This window comes from Marmota marmota, unplaced genomic scaffold (genome assembly GCF_001458135.2).
Source record: "Marmota marmota marmota unplaced genomic scaffold, marMar, whole genome shotgun sequence".
In the NCBI taxonomy this organism is placed as follows: Eukaryota; Metazoa; Chordata; class Mammalia; order Rodentia; family Sciuridae; genus Marmota; species Marmota marmota.
This window is the reverse complement of record NW_025999842.1, coordinates 35,157,349-35,183,753: the sequence shown is the minus strand read 5'-3', so window position 1 is coordinate 35,183,753 and position 26,405 is coordinate 35,157,349. Positions and strand designations below refer to the sequence as shown.

The 26,405-nt window shown below is 34.3% G+C and overlaps 1 protein-coding gene across 2 annotated transcripts in view; it reads right to left on the bottom strand.

The window, feature by feature from the left end:
• Kpna5 (karyopherin subunit alpha 5) overlaps positions 1 to 23,249 on the bottom strand; it is a 36,995-nt gene extending 13,746 nt beyond the window's left edge. The window contains exons 1-9 of one of the 2 annotated variants that reach the window (XM_048793714.1): positions 23,047 to 23,249; positions 22,274 to 22,352; positions 17,173 to 17,306; positions 15,913 to 16,014; positions 15,692 to 15,791; positions 11,262 to 11,356; positions 8,064 to 8,195; positions 5,913 to 6,001; positions 1,178 to 1,277 (exon numbers count right to left, since the gene is read on the bottom strand). In XM_048793714.1, coding sequence (XP_048649671.1) covers positions 1,178 to 1,277; positions 5,913 to 6,001; positions 8,064 to 8,195; positions 11,262 to 11,356; positions 15,692 to 15,791; positions 15,913 to 16,014; positions 17,173 to 17,301 — 747 coding nt within the window. In that variant the 5' untranslated portion in view covers positions 17,302 to 17,306; positions 22,274 to 22,352; positions 23,047 to 23,249. The remainder of the gene's footprint in view (positions 1 to 1,177; positions 1,278 to 5,912; positions 6,002 to 8,063; positions 8,196 to 11,261; positions 11,357 to 15,691; positions 15,792 to 15,912; positions 16,015 to 17,172; positions 17,307 to 22,273; positions 22,353 to 23,046) is intronic. The other variant, XM_015500593.2, reaches the window with a different exon arrangement.
• Positions 23,250 to 26,405: the final 3,156 nt, after the last annotated feature.

The following is a 26,405-nucleotide window of genomic DNA, read 5'->3' as shown; positions in this document are numbered from 1 at the left end:
ATCCATGAATTAATCAGGGATTAAACATTTCATTTATTATGTTTCTTTAAGAGATATATTTTTTAAAAAATCTGGTTTATTAAAGTAGTTATATAGAACATAATTACACACTTTTTAGCTATACAATTTCAGTATGTCTTTTTGTAAACTAATATTAACAAATGTATATATCAGTATGACCAATATTCAATAACAATTCAGAATATTTATCATTCTGAAAAGTTCTCTTTTGTCTACTTGTAAAGTCAATTTCCTTTCCTCAGGTAATCACCCGTCTCATTCCACCCCCATTTTTCCTGGGGACTGAACCCAGTGTATTCTACCACTGATCTATATTTCCAGCATCTTTTTATTTATTTATTTACTTACTTTTTAAATTTTTTTTTTCTTTTTTTTTTTGAGATAGGGTCTCACTAAGTTGTTCAGGCAATCCTCCTGCCTTGGTCTTCTGAGTTGCCTTGATGATTGGTACCACAATGCCTGGTTCATTCATATAGATTCTGTTTCCAAAATACTAAATGTAATCATGCACAATGCAGCATTTGTGCATGGCTTCCTTCATCTAGCTTAATGCTTTTGAGATTAATCTATGTTGTTGCAAGTGTCAGTAGTTTGTTGCTTCTTATTGTTGAGTTGTATTCCATCACATGAATGCACTGTACTATCCATACACCAAATGATATAAATTTAGACCATTTCCAGTTTTTGGTGATCATGAATAAAACTGCATTAAGATTTGCATATGGGACTTTTTTTTAAATACATACTATTTCATAACTCTTGGGTAAGTACCAGAGAATGAGAATGCTACTCAATTAATACCGAAGTATTTATGCTATTTTACATTCCCAATTTCATAACCAATAGTAGGAGAATAACTTTAATCTTTTTTGGAAGCTTCAGCTCCAAAAAGATTTCTAAATTCAACTCCAAGATACCTAAATATCTGGTTATAGTGGTTGCCTATGGGCAAATGAATTAAATGAATGGAAAGAAAAGAAGGCAAATTTCCCTTTTATGGTAAATCTTTTGAATTTTGTGAATGTGAAAATATTGTCTAGTCAATAATGAACATAAATACTAACAAAAATTAGTATTCTAACCTCAAAAAAATCTACCAATAGAAACTTAAAAGTTTATGGAGACAGATTTCTTAATTTGTGTATTTTCTTCATACCTTACTGAAGTTTGGAGGAGGGTTTTTGCCTCTACATAAATTTGAGAGAGCCCATACAGCATTTCTGGTTGTAGTAAGTCTGTTTGAATTTGTTAATAACCTGTCAAAAAAAGAAAAAAGGAACTGTCACTTTATCTTCATTTTTTTCACTTTATCTTCATTTTTTTCACTTTAGCTATTTTCTATCATGATATACAAACTCTTTGCAATATATTTTAAGATATTCATTATATTTTCAAAAACAAAAATAAACAACTCTATATTTTAAATCTCTTTTTATTTTATTTTATATGACAGTGGAATGCATTATAATTCTTATTACACATATAGAGCATAATTTTTCATATCTCATCACATTCCACCATCATTTCTAATTCCATGCCCCCTCCCTTCCCATTCAACCCTTCTGTCCTATCTAGAGTTCCTCTATTCCTCCCATGCTCCCTCTCCCTATCCCACTATGAATCAGCCTCCTTATATCAAAGAAAACATTCGGCATTTAGATTTTGGGGGTTGGCTAACTTCACTTAGCATTATCTTCTCTAATTCCATCCATTTACCTGCAATGCCATGATTTTATGCTCTTTTATTGCTGAGTAATATTCCATTGTGTATATATGCCACATTTTTTTTTAACCATTCATCTATTGATGCCTATTGAAGGGCATCTAGGTTGGTTTCACAATTTAGCTATTGTGAATTGTGCTGCTATAAACATCGATGTGGCTGTGTCCCTGCAGTACGCTGTTTTAAGTCCTTTGGGTATAGACCGAGGAGAGGGACAGCTGGGTCAAATGTGGTTCCATTCCCAATTTTCCAAGGAATCTCCATACTGCTTTCTAGATTGGCTGCACCAATTTGCAGTCCCACCAGCAGTATATGAGTGTACCTTTTTCCCCACATCCTCACCAACACTTACTGTTGTTTGTCTTCATAAGAGCTGCCATTCTGACTAGAGGGAGATGATATCTTATATATTTTAAATCTTGACTCTAAGATCTGAACAAATTCTTAAACCATAAATAACTCTGAAAATAGTAGGTGTTGTGGGAAACTTAATTACTTCTATATATTTTAAAGAGTACTAGATTACTTTTAACCATGAAAATACTACATTATACAAATTCAGGAAGCAGGGAATACAATGTAAAATTAAATGAAGATCATTTATTGATAAGGGGATTCTTTGTTTTGTTTTTAATAGATTACTCTTCTAAATATTTCTTATCTGATTTTCAATGACTAAAGAAACTTGAGTGTTTAAAACAAGAATTTTTCCTCTCAGCCTCCCAATAAGTTAGTAACAGGGGCCAGGTGCAGTGTTGCACACTTGTAATCCCAGCAGCTCAGGAGGCAGAGGCAGGAGGATTGAAAGTTCAAAGCCATCCTCGGCAACTTAGTGAGACCCTGTCTCTAAATAAAATATAAAAAAGGGCTGGGGATGTGGCTGTGGTTGAGCACCCCTGGGTTCAATCCTCAGTACCAAAAAAAAAAAAGTCAATAACAGCTCCCCACAAAAACAGAATAAGTTCTTTTTAGTTATTTATATATCCTAGTTATTTATATTTAAATAGGAGATCCCACAAAGTAGTAGTCATTGAAACTTTAGGAAGGTGTAAACTCCAAGGCCATGACAGATCCTTACAACTTACAATAAAGGCACACATACCAAACTTTGGATTGCTTTTCCATGAGTCTGTTAACCTCTTGAGGACCTCCACAAACCTGCTACAGAAATATAGAAACTCTAGGGCTAGGGGTATAGCTCAGCTGGTAGAGTGCTTGCCTTGCATGCATAAGACCCTGAGTTCAATCCCCAGCACCACCAAAAAAAAAAAAAAAAAGGAAAGAAAAGAAATATAGATTGAAAAAAAATCCCTATTTTGGAGTGACATCAGTAAAAACAGTAAAGAAGGGAACTGGTCCCTCCTGAGGAATATTGAAAGAGTTGCAAACATGGTCAAAATCAAATTGAACTCTGAAAGATAATCAAAAGAGTATAGTAACTAAAAGAACTTTTATTCAGGAAAGGGCTGAAATATGTTTCACAACAGGAAAACTTTCTGACATTTTAATTTACCCTAGCTCAAACCCCCTTCAGTTTGACAGCAGAGTTTAACATGGCAGTCTGTTCCCACTGTGAGTTCCTGGTTCCAGAGGGAACAGAGCAGACTAGTTTCCTTGGACTTCTGTATCTGCACTTGGACCTGTGTGAGGATTCTCTGAAAAAAAATGGGGAATCTTTTGTCTTTGTTTTGCCTACCTGGAAACTGCCAGGGTGGAAAAGCAGTTATGTAAAGAATGTTCCCTGAGGGGCTGGAGTCTTAGTGGTGGAGCACTTGCCTTGTGAGTGTGGGGCACTGGGTTTGAGTCTCAGCACCACACATAAATAAGTAATTAAAATAAAGGTCCATCAACAACTAAAAATTATTAAAAAAAAAAAAAAGTTTCCTGAGCCAGGCGTGATGGCACAAGCCTGTAATCCTAGTGGCTTGGGTGGCTGAGGCAGTAGGATCACAAATTCAAAGCCAGCTTCAGCAAAAAGTGAGGTGCTAAGCAACTCAGTGAGTCCCTGTCTGTAAATAAAATACAAACTAGGGCTGGGGATGAGGCTCAGTGGTCGAGTACAGGAGTTCAATCCCCAGTACCCACCCTGCAAAGAAACTAGAAAAATTAGAGTCAATAAAATCCAAAATTACTGGGGCTGGGGTTGTGGCTCAGTGGCAAAGCACTTGCCTCGAACATGTGAGGCACTGGGTTTGATCCTCAGCACCACATAAAAAACCAAATAAACAAAATAAAGATATTGTGTCCATGTATAACTAAAAAAAAAGGTTTAAAAAAAATCCAAAGCCACAAAACTCTTTAAAAAAAAAAAAAAGGATCGACAAATCGCTGTCTGGACCAATAAAGAGACTCAAATTACTACAATTAGAAATCAAAGTGAGGATATTACTATTGACCTTTCAGAAATAAAAAGAATTATCTGATTATCTGAGAATATTGTGAACAATCAAAGGCAACAAACTGGGTCATGAAAAAGAAATGAGAAAATGGTTAGAAACAATCAAATGACTCAAGAAAAAATAAAAAATATGAATAGGCCTAAAATAGGTAAAGATATTAAATTACTAATTAAAACCTTCCCAATAAAGTTCAGCATTAGAATGGTTTCACTAGTGAATTCTACAAAGAATTAAATCCTTCTCATTCTTCCAAAACACATAACAATTCCTAATTAATTTTAGGAGGACACCATTACCCTGATACCAAAGCCAAAGACAGTACAATAAAAGCACAGACTTTTGAAATTTTTATAAAGTTTTAGAATTTTTGAATTCTTTATGAATATACATCCAAAATTCCTCAACAAATTTCTAAGAAATTAAGCCCACTAGCATATTAAAAAGATGAAATACTATATTATCCCATGGGTTTTATCCTAGGAATGTAAGGATGGTTCAGTAAGTATCAATTAATACATAAACCCACATTAATAAAATGAAGGCAAACACTTGATCATTTCAAATGACATATTTAGAAGAACTCAGTTTTGTTAAAAAAAATCAACATTAGGAATAGAAGGAAACTACATCAACATGATAAAGGACATTTAGGAAAAACCCAGAGCTATTATACTTGATGATAATTAGTGAAAAGTTTTTATTCCAACACAAGAACCAAGACAGTGATAGGGGTTTTTGCTACTTCTTTGCAACATGGTACTAAAAGTTCTAGCCAGAGCAATTACAAAAGAAAAAGAAATTCAAATTGAAAAGCAATAAGTGAAATCTATTCTCAGATGATAAAACCTTATATGAAAAATTCTAAAATATTATACATGAAAAATTATTATTGCCAATAAATGAATTCAACCAAATTGCTAGGCATAAGATAGACACCAAAAATCAGTAGTATTTCTTAACATTACCAAGTGAAAAAAATTAACAATTTTATTTACAATAGCATCAAAACAAATAAAATTCAGATGTTCTTTGACTTATGATGGGGTAACATCCTGATAGATCATCATTAGTTGAAAATATTGTAAGGCGAAAATGCATATAATACACCTAACCTACTGTTAATAGTTAGAACCTTAAATCCTCCCCACATCGCCCACTGAGGTTTATGTGCTAAAGGTTTGGCTTCTAGCCTGTGGTGCTATTGGGAGGTACTTGGACCTTTAGGAGATGGGGTCTAGTGGATGAAGTTAGGTCAGTGGAGGGCATGCCCTTGAAGTGGATCTTGATCTTTTTGTTTCCCAATAGCTATAAATTAAGCAGCTTTGCTCCAACATATGCTCCCTGCTATGATGTTCTGTCTTGCCACATGTTCAAAGTAATAGGGCCAAATAACTATGGACTGAAATCTCTGAAACCATGAGTCTAATAAATGTTTCCTCCTTGCAAGTTGATTTAAGAGAACCTAAGAGATACAGAAATTATACAATTTGAAATTTTTTTTCTGGTTTTACCTACTTTCAAGCCACTGTGGGCATCAGTAAACAAAATTAGAAAACACTGCTGAAAAACTTAATTGTACATTGTAAAATATAATAGAGGAGTCAGTAGAGTGCTTGCACTGTATGCACAAGGCCCTGGTTCAATCCAGCACCATACATACACACACACACACACACACACACACACACACACACACAGAGAAAGTAGAGGATATAGTTTTCTTAAAGTAGAATTAATTTAATTGGAAAAAGTTTAAACAAAGCACTTACTCTAAAAGAGGTGGAAGTATGTCACAATTCAAAACAAAATCTCTGCATTCCGCATTATCTCCTGCAATATTACCAAGTGCCCAAACAGCCTTAAAAAAAACAAGAAAAAATTATACTCTTAAGATAAAACCTTAATTAAAATACTCCCTTAAGAATGATACTTTAGTACAGAATGAATAAAATCACAATTTCCTACAACATGTGAAAATGAAAAGTAATGTCAGAAAGAAATGAACGTTTTAGAAATTCAAGTTTATAATTTTAAACAAATTAATTATAAGATAAAGGAATTTTAAAAGTTCTTGTATGGAAAGACAAAAGATATCTACTCAGGAAATTTTCCAATTATTTATACTAGAGGCTTGTTCCTATGAAAAGAAACCTTCTAACTAGTGGATCTGTAAAACAGGAAAACAAAGAGACAATGCATAGGGCTGGGGATATAGCTCAGCTGGCAGAGTGCTTGCCTTGCATGCACAAGGCCTTGGGTTCAATCCCCAGCACCACAAAAGGAAAAAAAAAAAAGAAAGAGACAATGCATAGAAAAATAAAGTAGTAACTAACATGAGAATTACATGAATCACTGAAAATAAACTTAAGATTAGTCAAATTTTATTATCACTGTAAAAATAAATGGTGGCAAAGATCAAATTATTCACTCATTAAATTTTAGTTAGATGAGAAATTATGCAAATACAAATTATTATTTTATTATATTCTCACTTTGAATTTTTCCTATAAAAACAAAAGTACACACTATTTTTCAATTGGGAAAATTTTAATTTAACATTTTAAACATGAATTAAGACTTCTGACCTCCAGTTTAGATATACATATTTTTTAAATTTTTGAAAGAAAAACTTGTAAAAAAATAAACATAAACAGGGCTGGGGCTGAAGCTCAGTGGTAGAGTACTTGCCTAGCACATGCGTTTGATCCTCAGCACCATATAAAAATAGATAAATAATTTTAAAGGTATTGTGTCCATTTACAACAAAAAAAAAAATTGTTAAAAAAAACCAAAAAACAAAAAAACCTTTAAAGTAAAGGTATTTCTCATCCTAGGAAGTATAATATTCTCTCTTTTTTTTTTTAAAGAGAGAAAGAACTTTTTAATATTTATTTTTTAGTTTTCGGTGGACACAACATCTTTATTTTTTAATTTTTATGTGGTGCTGAGGATCGAACCCAGCGCCCCGTGCATGCCTGGCGAACGCGCTACCACTTGAGCCACATCCCCAGCCCTATTATATTCTCTTGATGTAGATATGATTTTTAGAGACCAACTTTGAAATATGTAAAAAGACCCTTAGCAATTTTAGATCTGTTGATAGAGTAGTCATTTTCTCTAATAAAAAATTGAGAGGTATAAGAAAATTACATATAGTGATGTTCATCACAATAATTTTAATACTGGAAATAAATGTACAATCAAGTAATTGATAGCAAATTATAGAAAATATCTGAGTTTATACTGAGTAATCAGGAAAATTTTCTTGGAAGAATAATTAATGTTATAAGAAAAAACTCCCAATATTCATATTAAGTAGATTTTTTTTTTAAAAGGTGATGAATGGTAGAGAGATCTATAGATCAACATGCATAAAAATGATGTGAAACAAAAATACCAAAATAATTTATTTTCTTTGGATGGTACAATTATATTTGATCAAATTTTTCCTTTTACTTGAAAATATATTCATGAAGTACATTAAAAATGGTTCTATTCAAAGTAATGTAATAATTAAAAACAGAAAAATATAATAACCACTCCCCGCCCCCCACACAAAATAATTAGTTAGATTGACCCAGCTTTAAAACCTACCAGCCATTCATGATTTCAAGTAAACTATTAACTTTTCTGGGTCTCAGTACATTGTTTTGTAAATAAAAAGAGTGCTTCCTATGCTAGCTGATATCACACTTACTAAGAATCTAGGATTATGCCCCAGACAGTTCATTCTTTTACCCTTCTAATCTGATACTGAAAAGAAATTACTGTTTTTAACAAGTGCAATGTACAAATTAGTCACAAAAAATTACAAATCATAATTACAAATGGCATTTTCAAGATAAAATTAATACCTAACATACATAATAAGTTAGAAACTTAACTTACATAATATATAATAAGTTAGAAACGTAACTTACCTGTTCCTGAACATCTTCATGTTCTGAATTAAGAAGTTTGATAAAAATTGGAACAGCCCCAGTTTCAATCACTACCTTGGTATGCAGAAAAGTTCCAGATGCTATATTAGTTAGTGCCCATGCTGCTTCAAACTAAGGTTAGAGAGTAAAATAAATAAAACCATGAAAAAAAATGTCAGGAGAAAAAAGGAAGAAGAGAAGGAGTAAAAACATAACTGGACAAGCCTGAGAGAAAGACTGACATGATTAATAAGATCCATTTTGTGAAGTCAGATTTCATAGATGAAAACTCTTAATTAAGAAAAACAATACTATTCTTCAATCTGTAAAAACAAGAACTGAGAAGGGATAAATGGTAATTTACAAAACCAACAATATATAACACACTTTAATTAATAAAATTGCTGATGTTTGAGAAGTATTCTGAAGAAAGTTCAAAAATAAATGAAACACTACTTTATAGAGCAACAGAATCATAAAAGGAACTTGTTTCCGTAGGTAGCAAGTAGCCCCAATCTCCTTATATAAAAAATAAGAAAATGGAATTTTAGGGATTTAGAGGTATTTGTTCAACATCAAGATTTCATTATTAGCAGAGACAATACTAGGATTTCTGATGATATTTTAAGCAGGAGAGTTTCAAAGAAGTTATTCACATCAATTCAATTAGAATTTGGATAAATTTATATTATGATAGAATTTAACAGAAGCTACTAAGAAAAATTGAACCCATGGCTCCCTAACAATAAAGCTGTAAATACAGAAAGCAACATATAAATTCACAGGCAAACTAAGCAATGACTATAGCTTAAAACATTGAAGAGACAGCTTTCATATTAAGGTAGATATCATCATTAACAGAAATTGCACACAAAACCATTACTGAAATACTGAAAAGTATAGTTATTGTTATGTGCAAGACTAAGAAAAAATTTATACTAAAAAGTAGTGGAGACCATAGTTGTGACAAATTGTAAATAATGAAATAAATAAAAGACAAAAGACAATTAAGGGGTTGGGGTTATAGCTCAGTGGTAGAACACTTGCCTGGCACATATGAGGTACTGGGTTTGATCCTCAGCACCACATAAAAATAAATACATAAAATAAAAGTATTGTGTCCATCTACTACTAAAAAACTAAACATATATTTTAAGAAGACAAAAGATTACTCCACAAATGACAAAATCATAGAATTTGCAGGGAAATGGATGGCACTAGAGCAGATTATGCTTAGTGAAGCTAGCCAATCCCTAAAAAACAAATACCAAATGTCTTCTTTGATATAATGAGAGCAACTAAGAACAGAGCAGGGAGGAAGAGCAGGAAGAAAAGATTAACATTAAACAGATACATGAGGTGGGATGGAAAGGGAGAGAAAAGGGAAATTGCATGGTAATGGAGGGAGACCCTCATTGTTATACAAAATTACATATAAGAGGTTGTGAGGGGAATGGGAAAATAAACAAGGAGAAATATGAATTACAGTGGATGGGGTAGAGAGAGAAGATGGGAGGGGAGGGAGGGGGGATGGTAGAGGATAGGAAAGGTAGCAGAATACAACAGTTACTAATAGGGCAGTATGTAAAAATGTGGATGTGTAACCGATGTGATTCTGCAATCTGTATTTGGGGTAAAATTGGGAGTTCATAACCAACTTGAATCTAATGTATGAAATATGATATGTCAAGAGCTTTATAATGTTTTGAACAACCAATAAAAAAAAAAAAAAAAAGATTACTTCACAAAATTCTCCATTCATAAACCTACTGAAGAACTGTGAAAAACTAGAATGCATATGTATGATTAAAGAAAGAAACAGGAACTTTCTAAAAAGGAAAAAAGCACTTCTATTCAGTTCAATTTCACTTTTACTATGTGGCAATAATGCTAACTCTTCTGATTTGTCAAAGAAAAAGAAATCTGGATATTCATTTGAAATTTCCCAATTTTTAAAAAGTCTAATTCACATGTTTTAAAACATGTGTGCAGGCAAACAAAACATGTTTGCAGGTCATTCTGGATTATACACCCCACACAGATTTTAGACAGACTAATAGCCTGAACTAATATTCACATACATGGTATGGCGATACCCCAAGGTTACACTATTGTATTTCATTAGGTATTAATTATAGTAACTAATAAATATCAAGTTCCCTAAGTCCTGAATACACTATGCTATTCTCTTAACCTAAAACTATTTTCCTACTCTCAGTTCACCAAACTCTCCTTCGCCTTCAAGACTATTTTGGGAAGTCTTCCTTGATTCCCCCCATACAGAATAAGTTGCCAAGTTCACAGTGTTTGAGAACTATATCATATAATATTTTGGAACTATAATCAATAAAAGGGGTCAGTGCATGCTCTCGTTCTCTCTCTTTCTGCAGACCCTTAAGGTCAGAGGAGATGTCACAGTGACTCCAAACAAAAAGGTACTTGTGTCTCTTGTGTGGTTATTTTGCGCACCCAGTCAGCCCTGTTCAACTGGAGTAACCCCTGAGCCATTTGGTCTTGAGAACAGAAACCCGACAGTTAGGTAAAGGTTTACTGAATTCCTCAAACTGATAGAATTCCACCCTGTACTCTTACTTAAGAATTTACTTAGCAATAAAGTCAGGGAGGATAAACTGTTTGGTTCTTTTAAAAATTAAAATATTTGCAAACTTTGGTGATTTTCCACTAGTAGCAAATTATATAGAAGACATCTTAAATCATACATGGTTGAAAAGTAATGCTCTTTGGGAAAAAAAAAAACTTTAGTCACATTTTTACTAGATTATACTAATTTATTCTTTGTTTCAAAAAAGGAACTAATTGATTAGTTAAAATGTTTAAAAGGAAAAAATTATAACTGTGGTTAACTAAGAAACAAAATTAACTTAACCACTGGGTTAACATTTTAGTTTGAGGTTTCCTAAAACAAAAAATATTTTTTGAAGGATAACAACCATAGAATTTTTATTAACATTAATTAAATCTTATATATTTTTAAAATACTGCTTAATAAAATATAACAATTCCTAGAAGAAACAAGCATTATCATCATGCCCAGGGCAAGACAGATGAGAAGAATGTTTTCCTTTAATTGCCAAGTACTTTATGAATGCTTATAATATAGTCAGTATTGAAGAATTTTAATATGGAAACTTCAAAGTCATTTCTACAGGAGATTAAGAAAGAAAACTTCAGACTCACTTGTAAGGTACAATTTTCATTTCTTTCAAGGAATTTCACAAATCTCTGTACAACTCCTGGTTTCTGTATAACTTGATCTATTGGTGGATTAGGTTCTAAATATCAAAAAAAAAGAAATCAGTTAATATATAGACACAAGAAGACACTTATCTGGTCCCTGTTTCAATTATCAGGGCACATAAAATAACTTTAACTGGATATAACTGAGGACAAATTTTCTCATAATTGCAATTTGATTGATTGATTTAGGTGCTGGGGAGTCAATCAGGCAGCAGTCCACCACTGGGCTATATCTCCAATCCCACTGCAACGTTTTTTTGCAAAGCAAAAATTAATTGCAGTGATAGGAGATTTAAAAAATATTTTCTACACAGTTAAGTTGAAACCTATTAAGGAACTCACCTTTACAACATGGAAATATTTTAATCCAATACTCAAAACACCAACTGAGGGATAAAAGGCCTACTAATTCTTTCCAATATTTCTCTCAATTTTAAGGACATCTTCTTTACTACCAACAATGATTTGCTTAACATATGAGATTCTGTTTTGTATGGATATTTCTTTTTACAGAAATGCTGTTGGACTATCTAATATTCTTAATAAATTTTCAGGAAATGCAAAATGTTTTTAGAATCATAAAATCTCTAGGAAATTCATGAAAAATTCAAAGAAAGATATTTCAGCTAGACAACAATTAAAAACAAAGAAATCTTGCTTCTACCTTCAATTTAGTAAAAATACCCTCTGTGGTTGTTCAGTAACTTCTCTGTTGGTGTTCCTTTGGATCCGTCTTACTTCTATTTACTCTCTTCCTAGAAAATCAGTCTATTTTGCTAATTCAATTGCTACTTATCATTATCATTTGTGAAAATTCACGAACCTCCTTAACTGAATTATTCTCTGCTATATTCCAGACCATACTTACAAGTGCCTTTAATGTGAGGTTTTGTTTTCACACCTTCTTTAACAGGTAGCATAACCCAAACCAAATTCATATCACTATGCTTACTTACTCTTGCCCCTTTCCCTTCATCCAACACCCAAATCTGTCTTATACTGTGTTATCTACCTACTTAATCACCCAGGAAAAAATTTTCATTTACTCTTCATACTACAGTTAATAAAGCTATAGAATAAGATTTTGTTCAGGTGTTCTAAATCAAAATCCAAGTTCTTCTAATTATTAATTTGAGACCCTAGCTTAAACTGTTTTTATACTTATATCAATAGGATAAAACAATAATATGTATTTTTAATCCTTTTACCCTCCACATTAAAAAAAATCAAAACTAAATTATACAGTTATAGTTTGCACCTTCACCTTTCTTGTTTTTTTCTTTTTTTCCAAAAGAAAATTCTAATTTTACTATCCTTTTTCCCCTAAATTTATGAGAAAATTTGCTTTGCTTTTTTTGAGGGTACATGGGAAATGAGATTAGGAGAAAAAAAAAAGGAATTTTGTGTTTTAAGTTTTTGTTTTGTTTTTTGGTACTAGGGATTGGATTTAGGGGGGCTTTACCTCTGAGCTCCATCCCCAGCCCTTTTTATGTTTTACTTTTTATGTTTTATTTTGAGATACTCTATTAAATTGCTTAGGGCCTTACTAACTTGCTGAACCCTTTCTATGTTTTGAGACAGAGTCTCACTAAGTTGCTTAAGGCCTCATTAAGTTGCTGAAGCTGGCTTTAAACTTGCCATCCTTTTGCCTCCTGAGTTGCTGGGATTTTAGGTGCGAGTCACCGAGCAATAGAAAACAGGATTTTTTGATTAGAGAGTAGAGAGAGGTAGGTACCAGACAATCAGCTATCTCTCTCTCTACAGTTAAATATAGACATAGACATATAACATATACATGGATAAGAACCTAAATATGGTCTCTTCCTGGAGAATTAAAACCAACACATTTATGGTTACTTCCATCTAAAATAAAACAATTTAAGTGTACTTGGATCAGCAGCTAATCTAACATATTATGAACTGTTACCAGTATTAAATGAATCGACAGAATAATGGTTTCTATACTTGTAAAGGTTAATGAACTCTATAAGACCTTTATTCATTATGGCAATATAAACATAAGCAAAATAGAGGACTTATCTGCTTCCGCAAATTTCTACAAAAATGAACTTGAAAAAAGGATGATTTGTGATTTACATCTACAAGACTGGTCATGCTAGGGGAAAAGGTGATTTTAGCAAAATATCATTATTATGACTTAAATTAAAGGGGTACAAACTTGAGCTACGGGTAGGCTATGGATTAGCCAGAGACATACTTAGATGTCTCTAAGATCAAGAGTAAGAATATTCATTACAATAAATAAATGCTTCCAGAAGAGGCAAAGTTTCTGCTTGTTTCTGCCTCTTTTTGTTCTAGTTATTCTGATTTCCCATTTCTCCTACACTTGGTGGATCAAGTGAAACTGTATTAAATCTAAAAAATCAGTAAAAGAAAACATCCATAATTCCTGATGTATGCCCAATCTATGCAAGTAAAATCCCACTACCAAGAAGAAACAGTGATTCCCACTAAGGAAAAGATAATACAGATTAACAAAAACAGAACCCTTTGAGTAATTAGAGCGAATGAGGATAGAATCCTCTGACCAAGGAATTCTGAATCCAGACAACTTGCTCAATGACATCAGAAAGGTATTACACAGGCACACAAGGCTTAAAAGAATTTTTTACCAAAGCAAACATGTAGGGAGTGTAGAGAAAAAATCCTTCAAACCACACCCTGCCTTAATGAATCAAAATATAGAATTCAGTAATGGTGAAGTTGTAGCATAAAAATGCTGGTGGCTGACTATAAAAATAAGGTGGTGCACAGCTGTAATCACAGTGACTCTGGAGGCCAAGACAAGAGAAGTGTAAATTCAAGGCCAGCCTGGGAAATTAGAAGACCTTCTCAAAACATAAAAGGGCTGAGGATGTGGGTCAGTGATACAGTGTACCTGGATTCAATCCTTAGTACCAAAAAAACTCAAAAAGTGGCAAAATATAAAACTATAAAAATTTCGTTAATCTGCTATAATATAAGAGTATAAAAAGAAAGGAAGTCATTCTTGATTGTATAAGGATTTCTTAATATCGCTAAGCTAAAGCTTGGAAGAAGAATGGAAAACAAAACTTAAATGTAGAAAGCACAAGTAAAAGCCATGGATTCTATGTAGACCTCCCCATGAGATTTCTTTTCAATTCTGTCTCTATTAGGAAGATAAAATAGCTGATCCAAGGGCATTTTCAAAATCTTATCAATATATATGGAATTTATAGAACTAGAATTGCTAATCAGAATTACTAATTCTATAAATTCCATATATAAAACAGGAGATTAAGACATATTTTTATTTAATGATGATTTCTTATAAACAATATAAAATTGTATAAATAATATATAGGCTATTGTGAATTATGAAGGGTCAATAAATAAGGCAAAATATTCTATCAGAAAAAGACCATACAAAATGCTATTACATTAACATATCTTTTAAAAAAATAACTGTGTTGGTAAAAGTAAATTAAAAAGAATACATGTACAAACTGAAAACGAGAGTGCAAATTAATAAACTTTATTCCCTTTCATCCACTATTTCACTTTGTAAATATATGTTCAGAAAATTTTAGATCGTATAATGATTTTTATAGCGTATTTATGATAACCAAAAACTTTGGGAAAATGTAAGGCCTGACTGATTAAATTACTACTTAACATTCACACTCTATAATGCCATGTTACCATTTAAAAAATCATGTCTGCAAAACACTTTCACAAGAATATACAACCTTATTTCTTGGTACCAAGATCTTTTTTTCTTTTTTTTTAAAATATTTTATTAATTTTTGATGGACCTTTATTTATATGTGGTGCAGAGAATCGAATCCAGTGCCTCACACATGCTAGGCAAGCATTCTACCACTGAGCCATGACCCCAGCCTCTACCAAGATCATTCTTATATTTGCTTTTATTTGGTAGCGGGGGTGGGGTGGGGGTGGGGGCTACCAGGGATTGAACTCAGGGGCACTCAACCACTGAGCCACATCCCCAGCCTTATTTTGTATTTCATTAGAGACAGGGTCTCACTGAGTAGCTAAGTGCCTCACTTTTGCTGAGGCTGGTTTTGAACTCAGGCTCCTCCTGCCTCAGCCTCCCGAGCTGCTGGGATTACAAGTGTGTATCACTGAACCCAGCTTTATATTTGCTTTTTAAAATTCTTTCATATTTTGCAATTTTTCCACAATCAATGTTACTTTCATAATATTTTTTAAAAATAGATATTATTTTGAAAGATACTTTACAGAGAAATGAAGACCTACTATATCCAGCAAAGGTATCTTAAATAAAAAACAAAACAAAACAATAAAACAAAATTCTATCACAAAATCCTATAATATCAAATAAGCATACTGAAAATGATTCTTGCCTTTAGAAAGCAGCTTTCTAAATTTCTGTGTTGCTGTTAGCTGTTGTTCAGCATTATTAGAAAAAATCATTTGAACCATATCTGTGGTAATAACTTCTTCCTAAAAACACAAAAGAAAATTTAATTTTTTGCATGACTAGTATCTTTTGCAAACACTGTTTATGAAATATTGTTGAGGTATAATTAAAAATACATTTTTTTTTTTTTTTTGCAAAATATACCTCTGGAATGGGTACAGTAGAACTGATATCTGGATCCTGGATAGGACTTTCTAACATAGAGTCGTCATTTCTGGGCAAAGAGACATTTCTGCGTTTGAACAACTGCAATAAAGAGAAATCAATGTAAAAGCAAATCCATTTCATAGGGAGATAACAGATGGCATATTAACTGAGTTAATATCCCTATGTTTATTAATTCAGGAATAAAAATGAAGGGGGGGGAGAAAGAAAGAAAGAAACATGGTGAAGCCATGAACGTAGATTTATAGGTACATTTCTTAAATCAAAAATAAGAAAAAAATCTGGCTATAGTCTTTGTGATTCCTAACTGTTCTTCAATCTGTACACACTTCAACAGGATTTTTTTTAAGTGCCTACTATAAATATTAAGATGTGAAAGACACCACAGAGCGAGAGATGATAGATCATATTATTAACTGATTAACTGATTGTGATATTGGGGGTTAAACACAAGGGAGCTCTATCACTAAGTTACATTCCCACTCTTTTTCTCTCTTTTTTTGAGACAGGGTCTTGCTAAGTTGTCCAGGCCGTTTTCAAACTTGCAATTCTCCAGTCTCAGCCTTCCAAATTGCCTGGATTACAGAGTATATCATCAACTGACATTTTTTTCTACTTTCTTCACCAATCTTTTAAAAAATTAGTTTTAATTTGTAAATATGAGGGCCAGACCCTCCTATTTATTTGTATGTATTTATAAATCTAAGTAGATCTTGGAATGAAAAATGCTGAGAAGTGCTCTCTAAATGATTTTCTATTCTTTATGTCACATCTGCAAAACATAAACAAAGGAAACTTAAAGAGATCTGGTTGATGAAACTATAGGAGGAACAGAATGAATGAATAATATGGAAGATTACTATAATTAACTTAAAAGATGAAAACCACAAAGCAGTAAATAAACATAATTAATGTTTTCTAGGAAGCACATTTTAAATGAAAAATGGCAGTGATCTAAATGAGTCAAGAGTAAAAATAAAGTGGGGTAGAAATATGATAATATGAAAGGTTTATCCATAAAATGAAAAATCCTTTCTATAAGTGACTAAAAATTGCACAGGGATTTCAATTCATAAATTTGCAAATATTATTCCTGGAATCTAATAAATTAAAAAGTAGATTTACTTATAATCAATTTTTAAGTTTCCACTTAAAGTTACCTAAAAATTAGCAATAATTAAACTTTTCAACCTCTGTAAAAATTTTCTCAAACAAAAATAAATATTTAAAAATACCGACCTGTTCTTCCCTTTTTTGTTTTCGAAGCTGTATTCCTTCTTCTTCTCTTCTTCTACGCATCTCTTGAGGATTTAGGGCTTTATTCTTATAACTTTTCATTCTGTAATTATCTTTCCCTGGACTAGCCATGGAATCTTAAAGAAAGAAAAAAAACCAGACATGGATAACTCTCAAAACAACATAAAACAACATAAGATATTTCTTCTAGAGCAACTAAATTCAGGCTCACGGATTACACAGATCTCAAAGATCATTCTGAAACTCATGTCCAAAGAGCAAAATGAGCAATATTTTAGGAATTACATGTTTGTCATAAGTTTGTTTTCTGTTACTTTACCAAAACACCTGAAGTCAGAGTAATTTATTTTAAAAGAGGTTTATTTAGTTCAAAATTATGGAGGCTGGGAAAGTACGGGAATCTGCGTGGCTTGTGGATAGGGCAAGAAGTTAGACATGTGCAGAGGGGAAGGGAACAAAGATGTTGACTAGCTCATAAGATCCACATTTATGAGAACTAATGCATTTCCACAACAAGACATTAATCCGTCTTAAAGGGCCCAACTCTGAACAATGACTGTTACGTTGGCAAATTTCCAAATTGAGTTTTAACAGGGACAAATCATGTACAAATCATAACAGTATTAGACAAATAACAAATTTTAATCTAAATACAAAGTTATTACCCTTATTTCATTAAGATTCAACAACCTTCCTTACTCTCTTACCTCCCATGGTACTTTGACCTTTCTGAAGTAGGATGTATCTTACAATTGCTGTAAGTCAGGAAATAATAATGAACTATTTAGGTAATCAAAAAAGAAAAAAAAAACACTTCTAAATTATAGCTTCTGACAAAATAAAGAAATAGCCAGCACTAAATAGTCTTATTTTCAATGAAATACAGTAGCAGGATTCAATAAGCATACCTCAAATATTTACTGGGGTCTGGCTTCTTTCACTTACTTAAGGTACTGTCTTAAATTAAATACTAAGGCCATAAGCTTCATAACCTGAGTTATAACTACAATGTCAGTGCTCAGTCCTCCAGTAATAATTAGTTCTTTCTCAATATTTATATATTCTATCTTTAAAGTTTTACTACAATTGTATTTCAAAATAGATATACTTAAGTATATATAAAAATATAATATAAAATTTTATATCTGAAGTATATGTACTACTATGAAATGGGCTGGGGCTGTAGCATGCCTAGCATGCATGAGGCACTGGGTTTGATCCTCAGCAGCACATAAAAATAAATAAATAAAATTAAGGTATTCTGTCCCTCTCCAACTACAAAACAAATTTTTAAAAAAATAATAAAAAAAGAAATTTCATGTTTGAAGTATATGTACTACCTTTTACTTTTAAAAATGAATTGCATAAGTAAACATTACATTGATAGTTTGCTTTATCTGATATGAATACTAAAATAATGATACTGTATCCTATTCTGGATTTACATATGAAGAAAAATCAGTTTAAAGCAGTGTTCTCACTTAAGTTAAATATGAGAGATAGTTACTACCTAGTATGTTACTCTGATGAATTCAGAGGCTAACAACTAGGCCTAACCAGATGATATTATCAATCAGCTTATGAAGTAAACACAAAAGGAGAAGCTGGCTTTTATCTGGCATCCCAGATACAGTAGACAGACTAATAAAGGAGAAGATTTTATTGTATAATAAAGTACAAAATACATATGCATTAAATCCTATAAGAACATCTTGAGGCACTCTGAACGGCTTCACTGTTATTCTATCTTGATGAGACAAATTCTCCAGGGAAGAGGATAGAAAGGAAAGAGAAGCAACAAGCATTTCAAACAGGACTATACACAAAAGCAATGTTTTCGGAAGAACCCTGGCATAGCCAGGTGCTGTGATGCTTGCCTATAATCCCAGCAACTCAGGAGGCTGAGACAGAAGGATTACAAGTTTGAGGCCAGCCTGGGCAACTTAGCGGGATCCTGTTTCAAAATTTAAAATTAAATAAATACAAATAATAAAATATCCCCAGTACAAATAAATAATAATGATAATAAAAAGAAGCCTTGTACAGCCTCAGAACAGGAAGAAATCCAGTGTACCTGAACAAAAGGATGCAAGAGAAAAGGGACAAGAAACAAAGCTTTAAGGGTAAAACATACGTGGTTCTTGAAATCCAGTTCGGAAATTTAGATTTGATCCTAAAGAATAAAATCAAAGAGATTAAGGAAAAAGTTGTCTCAAGTAGTACGGGGAGAGAAAAGAGAGATGCTGAAGACCTAAATTATATTAGTAAAATAAAAATATAGAAGATAAGTTAGATTCCAGAAGTATTTCTGAAACAGATTCAGTAAGATTTAGAAGCCAAATTTAACAGATATGTAGTAAGGACTAAAAGGAATTGGAATATGACTTCATAGTTTTTAAGCTTGAGCCATTTCAGTATTATGATAAAATAACCCAAAACAGGAAATAAACTTGAAGGATCAAGAGGATCAAAGGAGTGGTTATTTTGTTTGCCTGCTTGTTTCTGAGGGAATAATGATGAATTCAGTTATTTTAAGTTCATTTTTACAATTATATTCAGTAAAGATCACTTTGGCTTGTAGTTCTTTAAATTGAACAAATGCATAGTCATAAAACCATCACAGTCAAGACACAAGAGTTCCTTTACCCCTAAAAAAATTGCCTCATGCTGTTCCTATTAACCCTCTCCCTAGCCCAGCCACCATGCTTCATACTTGGGAACCACTGATTTGTTCTGTAGCTGTATACTTATGCTTTTCCCTGAATTATACATAAATGGAATTGTATAGCATTCAGTCTTCTGAATCCACCTCCTATTTGCATCATCCCTGTTATTGGCATTATTGTTAGTCCCTTCCTATTGCCAAGGAGCATTTCACTGTTGGGATATATCGCATAGCTATTTGGTTTTCAGCTGAAGGACATTTGATTTGTTTCCAGTTTTAGGAGGTTATAAATAAATCTGCTACAAAAATTCACATACAAGTGTTTCTGTAAACATAAGTTTTTTGACTCCTCTCAAGTAAATATTTAGGAGTAGAACTGAAGGATAATATGGTAAGTGTGTATTTCACTTTATAAGAAACTGCCAAACTGCTTTTCAAAGCTACAATACCATATTGCCTTCTCATTGGCAATATATGAGAAAGAGTTCCAAATGTTCTGCATTCTGTCTCCACTTGGTATTGTCAAGACTGTTGGTATTGTTGTTAATTGTAGCCATTGTAATAATTATATACTGACTCTAGTACATACTTTGACATAGGTCCTTACTGATCATCTAATATCATGGAGAGTTATAAAAAAAAATCATCAAAGGAGAACTCTTGAGGAAATTCACATTTTAGCAGAAAAACGGAGAAAACTTGAGGTCACCAGTAAAGTTTGACAAATTTCAGTAGTGATAGAGCTAGAGGTAGAATGGAATGGACTAATGATTTGAGAATGTGGGCTGTGGGTATAGATGAGTGGTAGAGTGTGTGCGTTAGCATATCCAGTGCCCCGGGTTCAATTCATAGCACCCAAGAAAAGAAGCTAGTTTGTGTCTTTGAAGTTAACCCCTGTGTATTCTGGAAATTAAAATGCATTTATATTTGACCAAAATTCCTTTTTAAAATATTTAATGGATTTTAGCAATATTGCATGCACTTGTAAGTAATCATCATTAGAAACTATTCAATCTTAACTTTTTAATAACGTTTAGTATTACTCTTATTATCTTATATATAAAGAAATCCTCTATCTCACTAAGAGCTTAAGCTCCAAAAGGAAAAAGAGAGATCAGAGTTTATTAAAGAGCAAACTAGGCCTCAACATTAGTTGCTGAAATATGACCAACAAGTGGAAAATATTGTAATGAGAATATTCATGGCAATAAATCTCTCAAGATATTTAGCACCTATATATACCACATTTTCTAGACCACCTCTAAGCTTTTTTGATCACACATCTTTACATATGTAAAATGTGTGTATTCATCCTCAATATTTATTTCTAAACACCTATTACTATGCTAATATGCTACTCCATCATAAAATTACAAAAAAATTTTATTTTTTTAAAAAGGACATTTTTAGCTGGGTGCCATGGCGAACGCCTGCAATCCCAGTGGCTTGGGAGGCTGAGGCAGGAGGAGTTCAAAGCCAGCCCCAGCAACAGAGAGGCGCTAAGCAACTTGGTGAGACCCTGTCTCTAAATAAAATACAAAACAGGGCTGGGGATGTGCCTCAGTGGTCTACTGCCCTAAGTTTAATCTCCAGTACCCTCCCCCAAAAGGGAAATTTTTAAAAAGATGGTTCTAATGTTTTCTTTCCACATTTAATTGGATCATTTTGTGTCCCCAAACTGGTACTACCACACACACGCAATCTAGATGCTACTTCTGAGACCGCTAACCTAGGCAACCAGACTAAAACATTTAACAGAAATGTTTCAATATAAATTTGTTATCCAAATAAAATATAGCCCCCAAATTCATATATCACTTTTCCCTTTTTCTTCTATAGTATGCTTCTTACTTAATGCCTGCGTTTTCCTGTCTTGCTTTAAAGGTGATGTGAAGGCCAAGGAAAATAATCTCTAAAGATGTCCCATCCAATGAAATTGTTTTGTTCACAGGAAAATACAATTTAAAAGACTGATTCAAAAGCTGGGGGCATTTGAGGATGGGGTTGTGGCTCAGCGATAGATCACTTGCCTGGCATGTGTGAGGCCCTGGATTCGAATCTCAGCAACACATATAAATAAATAAAATAAAGGTCCATCAACAACTTAAAACAATCATTCTTAAAAAAAAAAAAAAAGCTGGGGCATTATAAGTTACTTTAAATATATAAAAAAAAGTTGTACAATCACGTTAAATTTGCAAAACAAGAGAAATTTTTTTCACTCATAAGCTTAATTTTTTACCCAGTTCTTAGAAAAATCATGTTTAAGTTAAGCAAATAATTAGAATCTGAACTTAGTATTTTCTTTTTTTCTGATATCTGTCAATTGAATTTTTCCTGCTAGTAAAGACTTCATTTCCATGTATCGACCTTCCCACTAGAAAAATTACAAAACTGTACAAAGAGCTAAGCACCCACCTGACGCCCCTACAACCAAACAAGCAGTACTTAGTTCTGAAGACAGAGGCGTTCCTTGCTCACCAGGAAATCCTCTTTTCTATAAAACACGAGTCATTATTGAGTACCGAAATTGCGAGACGAAGTCACAAGTCTTCTATCTTTCTTCGATGTATTCAAAACGGTCAAGAGTTAATGTCAGTTCCATATTTTTGAAGTACCACCGGCGTTTAATGCTTTCAAATCCTTACACGCATTATCGATTAAACACTATTAAATTTTTCATCTTGGAACGGAGACGTGTGGAACCCTGGACTGAGCGCTCTCAGGCCAGCAGGTACAAGAAGGGCAGCTGGAGGAGGTAGAACTGCTTCACGTAGGTAACCCGAGGATCCTGTCTCTTGCAGTGTGGCATTTCCATAAACTCCCAGCCACTGGTTACCAGGTGTGAGCAGCCACGTTTGGCAAGACTACGTACTGAGAAGAACCACCCAGAAACGGTGAGCGATTGAGGTGTGAAGATCAGATCCGCTGCCTAAAGCTCCTTCCAAGGACCAGCCTGGCTGTCAGAAAGAATCTCTCACCGCGCTTTCTAATCTACAAGGCAAAGTCGGGCTGCCACGCCCCCACGACTGCTGTCACCCTCTGGAAAATCTGAGAAACACCCTGTTAGGGCCAGGTCCAGAACCCTTCGCAAGGAAACGAGTCAATAAAAACAGTGGCCACAGAACTAATGGAATTCAAAAGGACCAAGCCTGGATTTCCCCAAACTGGCCTGTGTCACTCCCACTTACCCATTAATATGATATTCTCCGGTGCCCTGACTCCAGTGCGGGCGGAGATAAGGTCGGCTTCAGGTAACAGAGTGGCGGTCGTTCCTAACCTAGCGCGAGCGTAGCGACCCGGTTCGCACTCCAAGATGGCGGCCACCTGAGCCCCTTCCCCGAGACCCCGAGGCTTGGCTCCCAGAAGCCCTTGCGCTCGGCGGCGGCGGCGGCGGCGGTGGTGGAGGCGTGGCCGCACAGACTAGCAGAGGGGCGGGGTGAAGCGCACGCCTCAGCCACGCCCACTCAAGGAGAAGCGGCCTGACGGAAACCTAGGGTTCTTCACTCTTGTGGTGACCAGGCTGTGCGCTACTGTCCCTAGCTTAATACGTGTTAAGGAGGAGAGCTCTGATTCATTCATTAATTCATTCATTCACCTATCCATCCTTCAACCTAGTATTGATTGAAAGCCTAATCTGTGCCAGCCACTGTTTTAGGTATTGGGGATCCAGTACTAAAAACAAAACGGACGGCAAAAATTCTCAGCCGCATGAAATTTACACCGTGTCTTTCACCTTCATGAACTTCTTCCTATATGCTCATTTGTTTCAAGCTTCTTAATTGACCATTCATATATAATCTGGGGTTCTATAATATCTGCAAGGTTTTGACAAATATGTAATCACTGATGTATGTAATGAATAGTAATTCCAGATAAAATACTCTAGAAATCTATCCCAAATACACAGCCCTTAACCCACCCTGTAGATTAAAAACCAGTATTGAAAACAGACTAAATTCTAGATGTGATGCTAGGCACAAAATTCACAAGATAAATAGCAATAATTCCTATCCTGAAGACATTTGCAATATTTTAGGAGGGTGAAGGGGAACATGACAAATTGTTAGGTTTACCAAGTTCAACAGTTGAAAAATAAGCAAATTATTTAACTGTGCTTATGTGTGGCTGAGAAACAAAGAGAGCTGCTTGATTGACAAACGAAACCTGGGCAGGGCTTTTGAAGTATTAATAGGATTTTATCTACCTTAATCTCTTAGCAACTCTCCCCCTTTTCTATTTCCTTTTTCTGCTCCCTCCAGAGAAACAAAATACACAGACCTGGTAATTGCCTCATCATAAAACTGTTGTGACTACATTTCATCCAGTAGAATAATCTCCCCACTTCTAGATCCATAACTTAATTATATCTGCAAATTCTTGTCATTTTAGATTTGGAGAGGCAGAGAAATGTAAATGTACATGTTCAATCTACCACATTTACCCACAAAATCCCCAGAATACTTTAAAAAAAAATAAACTGTTCATCATCAGATCATGCATCCATCTTTAAAGAAAAGTGGACAACACAACACCATGTCCCTGAATGCCCCCTATCAATTCCCCCAAACCTTCCCAAATTATGGAAACAATGACAGTAACTGGGCTAAATATGTCTAAATGCCTATTATCACACAGAACACTGGCTCACCCTTTTTCTTATACCCTGAGAACTAGGGCAAGTTAATGTTATCTGCATACAGTTATTTTCTTGTTTTAACATCAGGACTGTTGCTCCTTGGGAAGCTGTTCACACAAACAAACTAAACAAGCTAATACTGATTATATTACTGCTTCTACAGGGTAACATATAAAACCCCTTTTTCAGTGGTGACTGAGGTAGAACTGAAGGCACTGTGGAAAGGACACATATCATTCGTCCCACTGGTCACCGCTGAACAAAAAACTGAGGGAGAAGAGGCACTGCTTGGCAAAGCACCTTCAGGGACAGGTGCTATCTGTTCAGTCTGTCACTTCTGGATCTTCCCTTTAAGCATTTATCAATAAAGCCTTATGCCTGTGTCCTCAGGTATTAGGCTTATATCTATCAATAGGTGGCCCATTCAGGACGATCTTTCTTCCTAAGAGACACTGGTGGTAAGATCAATGTAGTATGGCCCATACTTAAAGGGCCAGTAACAGATACTAGAAAAAGAAACTCAGAAACAGTGAAGCAGAGGAACCCTGAAACCATGGCTGACAGACGGGAACCTTTAAAACAGACAGATCTGCTCATACAGAATTTCTTCCACTTACAGTACATCTGACAGCTCAACTCCAACTGCAAGACTGTATAATTTGAAAAGCTATTCAAAGCCAGATTGTTACAGTAAAATATTATCCTTTTCTTAGGCTTATAAGTATAGGTGGCCCTTTCTTCACCTCACTTTACTCTGACAGACCAACTCCAATTGTAAGTTTGTACAAAAAAGAAACAGACAACCAGAAAGGATCTGACTGACAGATGGGAACCTTTTAAAGACCAGCCAAGAACTTTCCCAAGAGACTACTCATAAAATCAACATGTCTTAAAAGAGGTAGTAACAGACACAAACAAAAACATAGACATATAGAAGGAATTCCCAAATTCAAGACCAACAAACCAATGAGAACCTAGAACAGACCTGAAATAAGTAAATATCTCTAGGTTCTCAAGTCCTGCTTGACCATGTCTCCTACACCTGTGGCATCACAGATGTCCCCACAGAGAGGGATCAGATGTTCTCATGAAGAGGAACCAGATGTGTGGAATCGAGGGTCTCAATGCCTGAGGAACTCACCAGTTGGCCAACGATGTGGCTACTTTACTAAGTTCAGTTTCCTTTTTTTTCAAAGTGGCCCAAGATGGAGCAACCCTACAATTCAGGAGAGAAGGAAGGCTGGGGTTTCTGATGCAGAAAAAGCTCAGGCAACTGCTGGGAGAGTCTCTCAGTCCCTCCCCTTACTCACAGGAATAGTTCCTCTGATTTCACCTGAGGCAGACTTTCCTAATTCCTGCAATTGGCCCTCAACAAGTTCTCCAACCACCTTGCATCCTCAGCACATGAAAGTGGGGCTGCTTGGAGAGTCAGGCCTGCCCAAGAAACAGAGGTTGCTGTTGAGTTCCATCTGGGTTGCCAAATTTTTTACTAAAAGTTCAGTCCTTGTCCTCAATGCCAACCTAACAATGAGGACACAGTTTTGAGAAAAAGGGAAAAGAAGTTTTATTGCTTTGGTATCAATGGAGAAACACAGAGGACTCCTGTCCCAGAGGCTATGATTCTGTCCCTCAAGGGGAGCAGGGGACTTTTAAAGAGGTGATTCAAAAACTACATTTCATGTGTTCTGTCCAGAGTTGTAATTCATTTGTTAATTTGGGAGCTCATTTGGTGCCACCCACAAAAATCTGAATTACTGCATCCCTGAGGTGGTGTATACTCAAGGACAGATGGGAAAGAAAGGTAATCCTATTTCCTATGAGATAAGGAGGAGGAAGGGATTGGAGAGGTGTAGAAGAAAGGAAGAAAAACATGTTCTTTTAAAAATAAGTCACAGTGGCAGAGCACTAAGG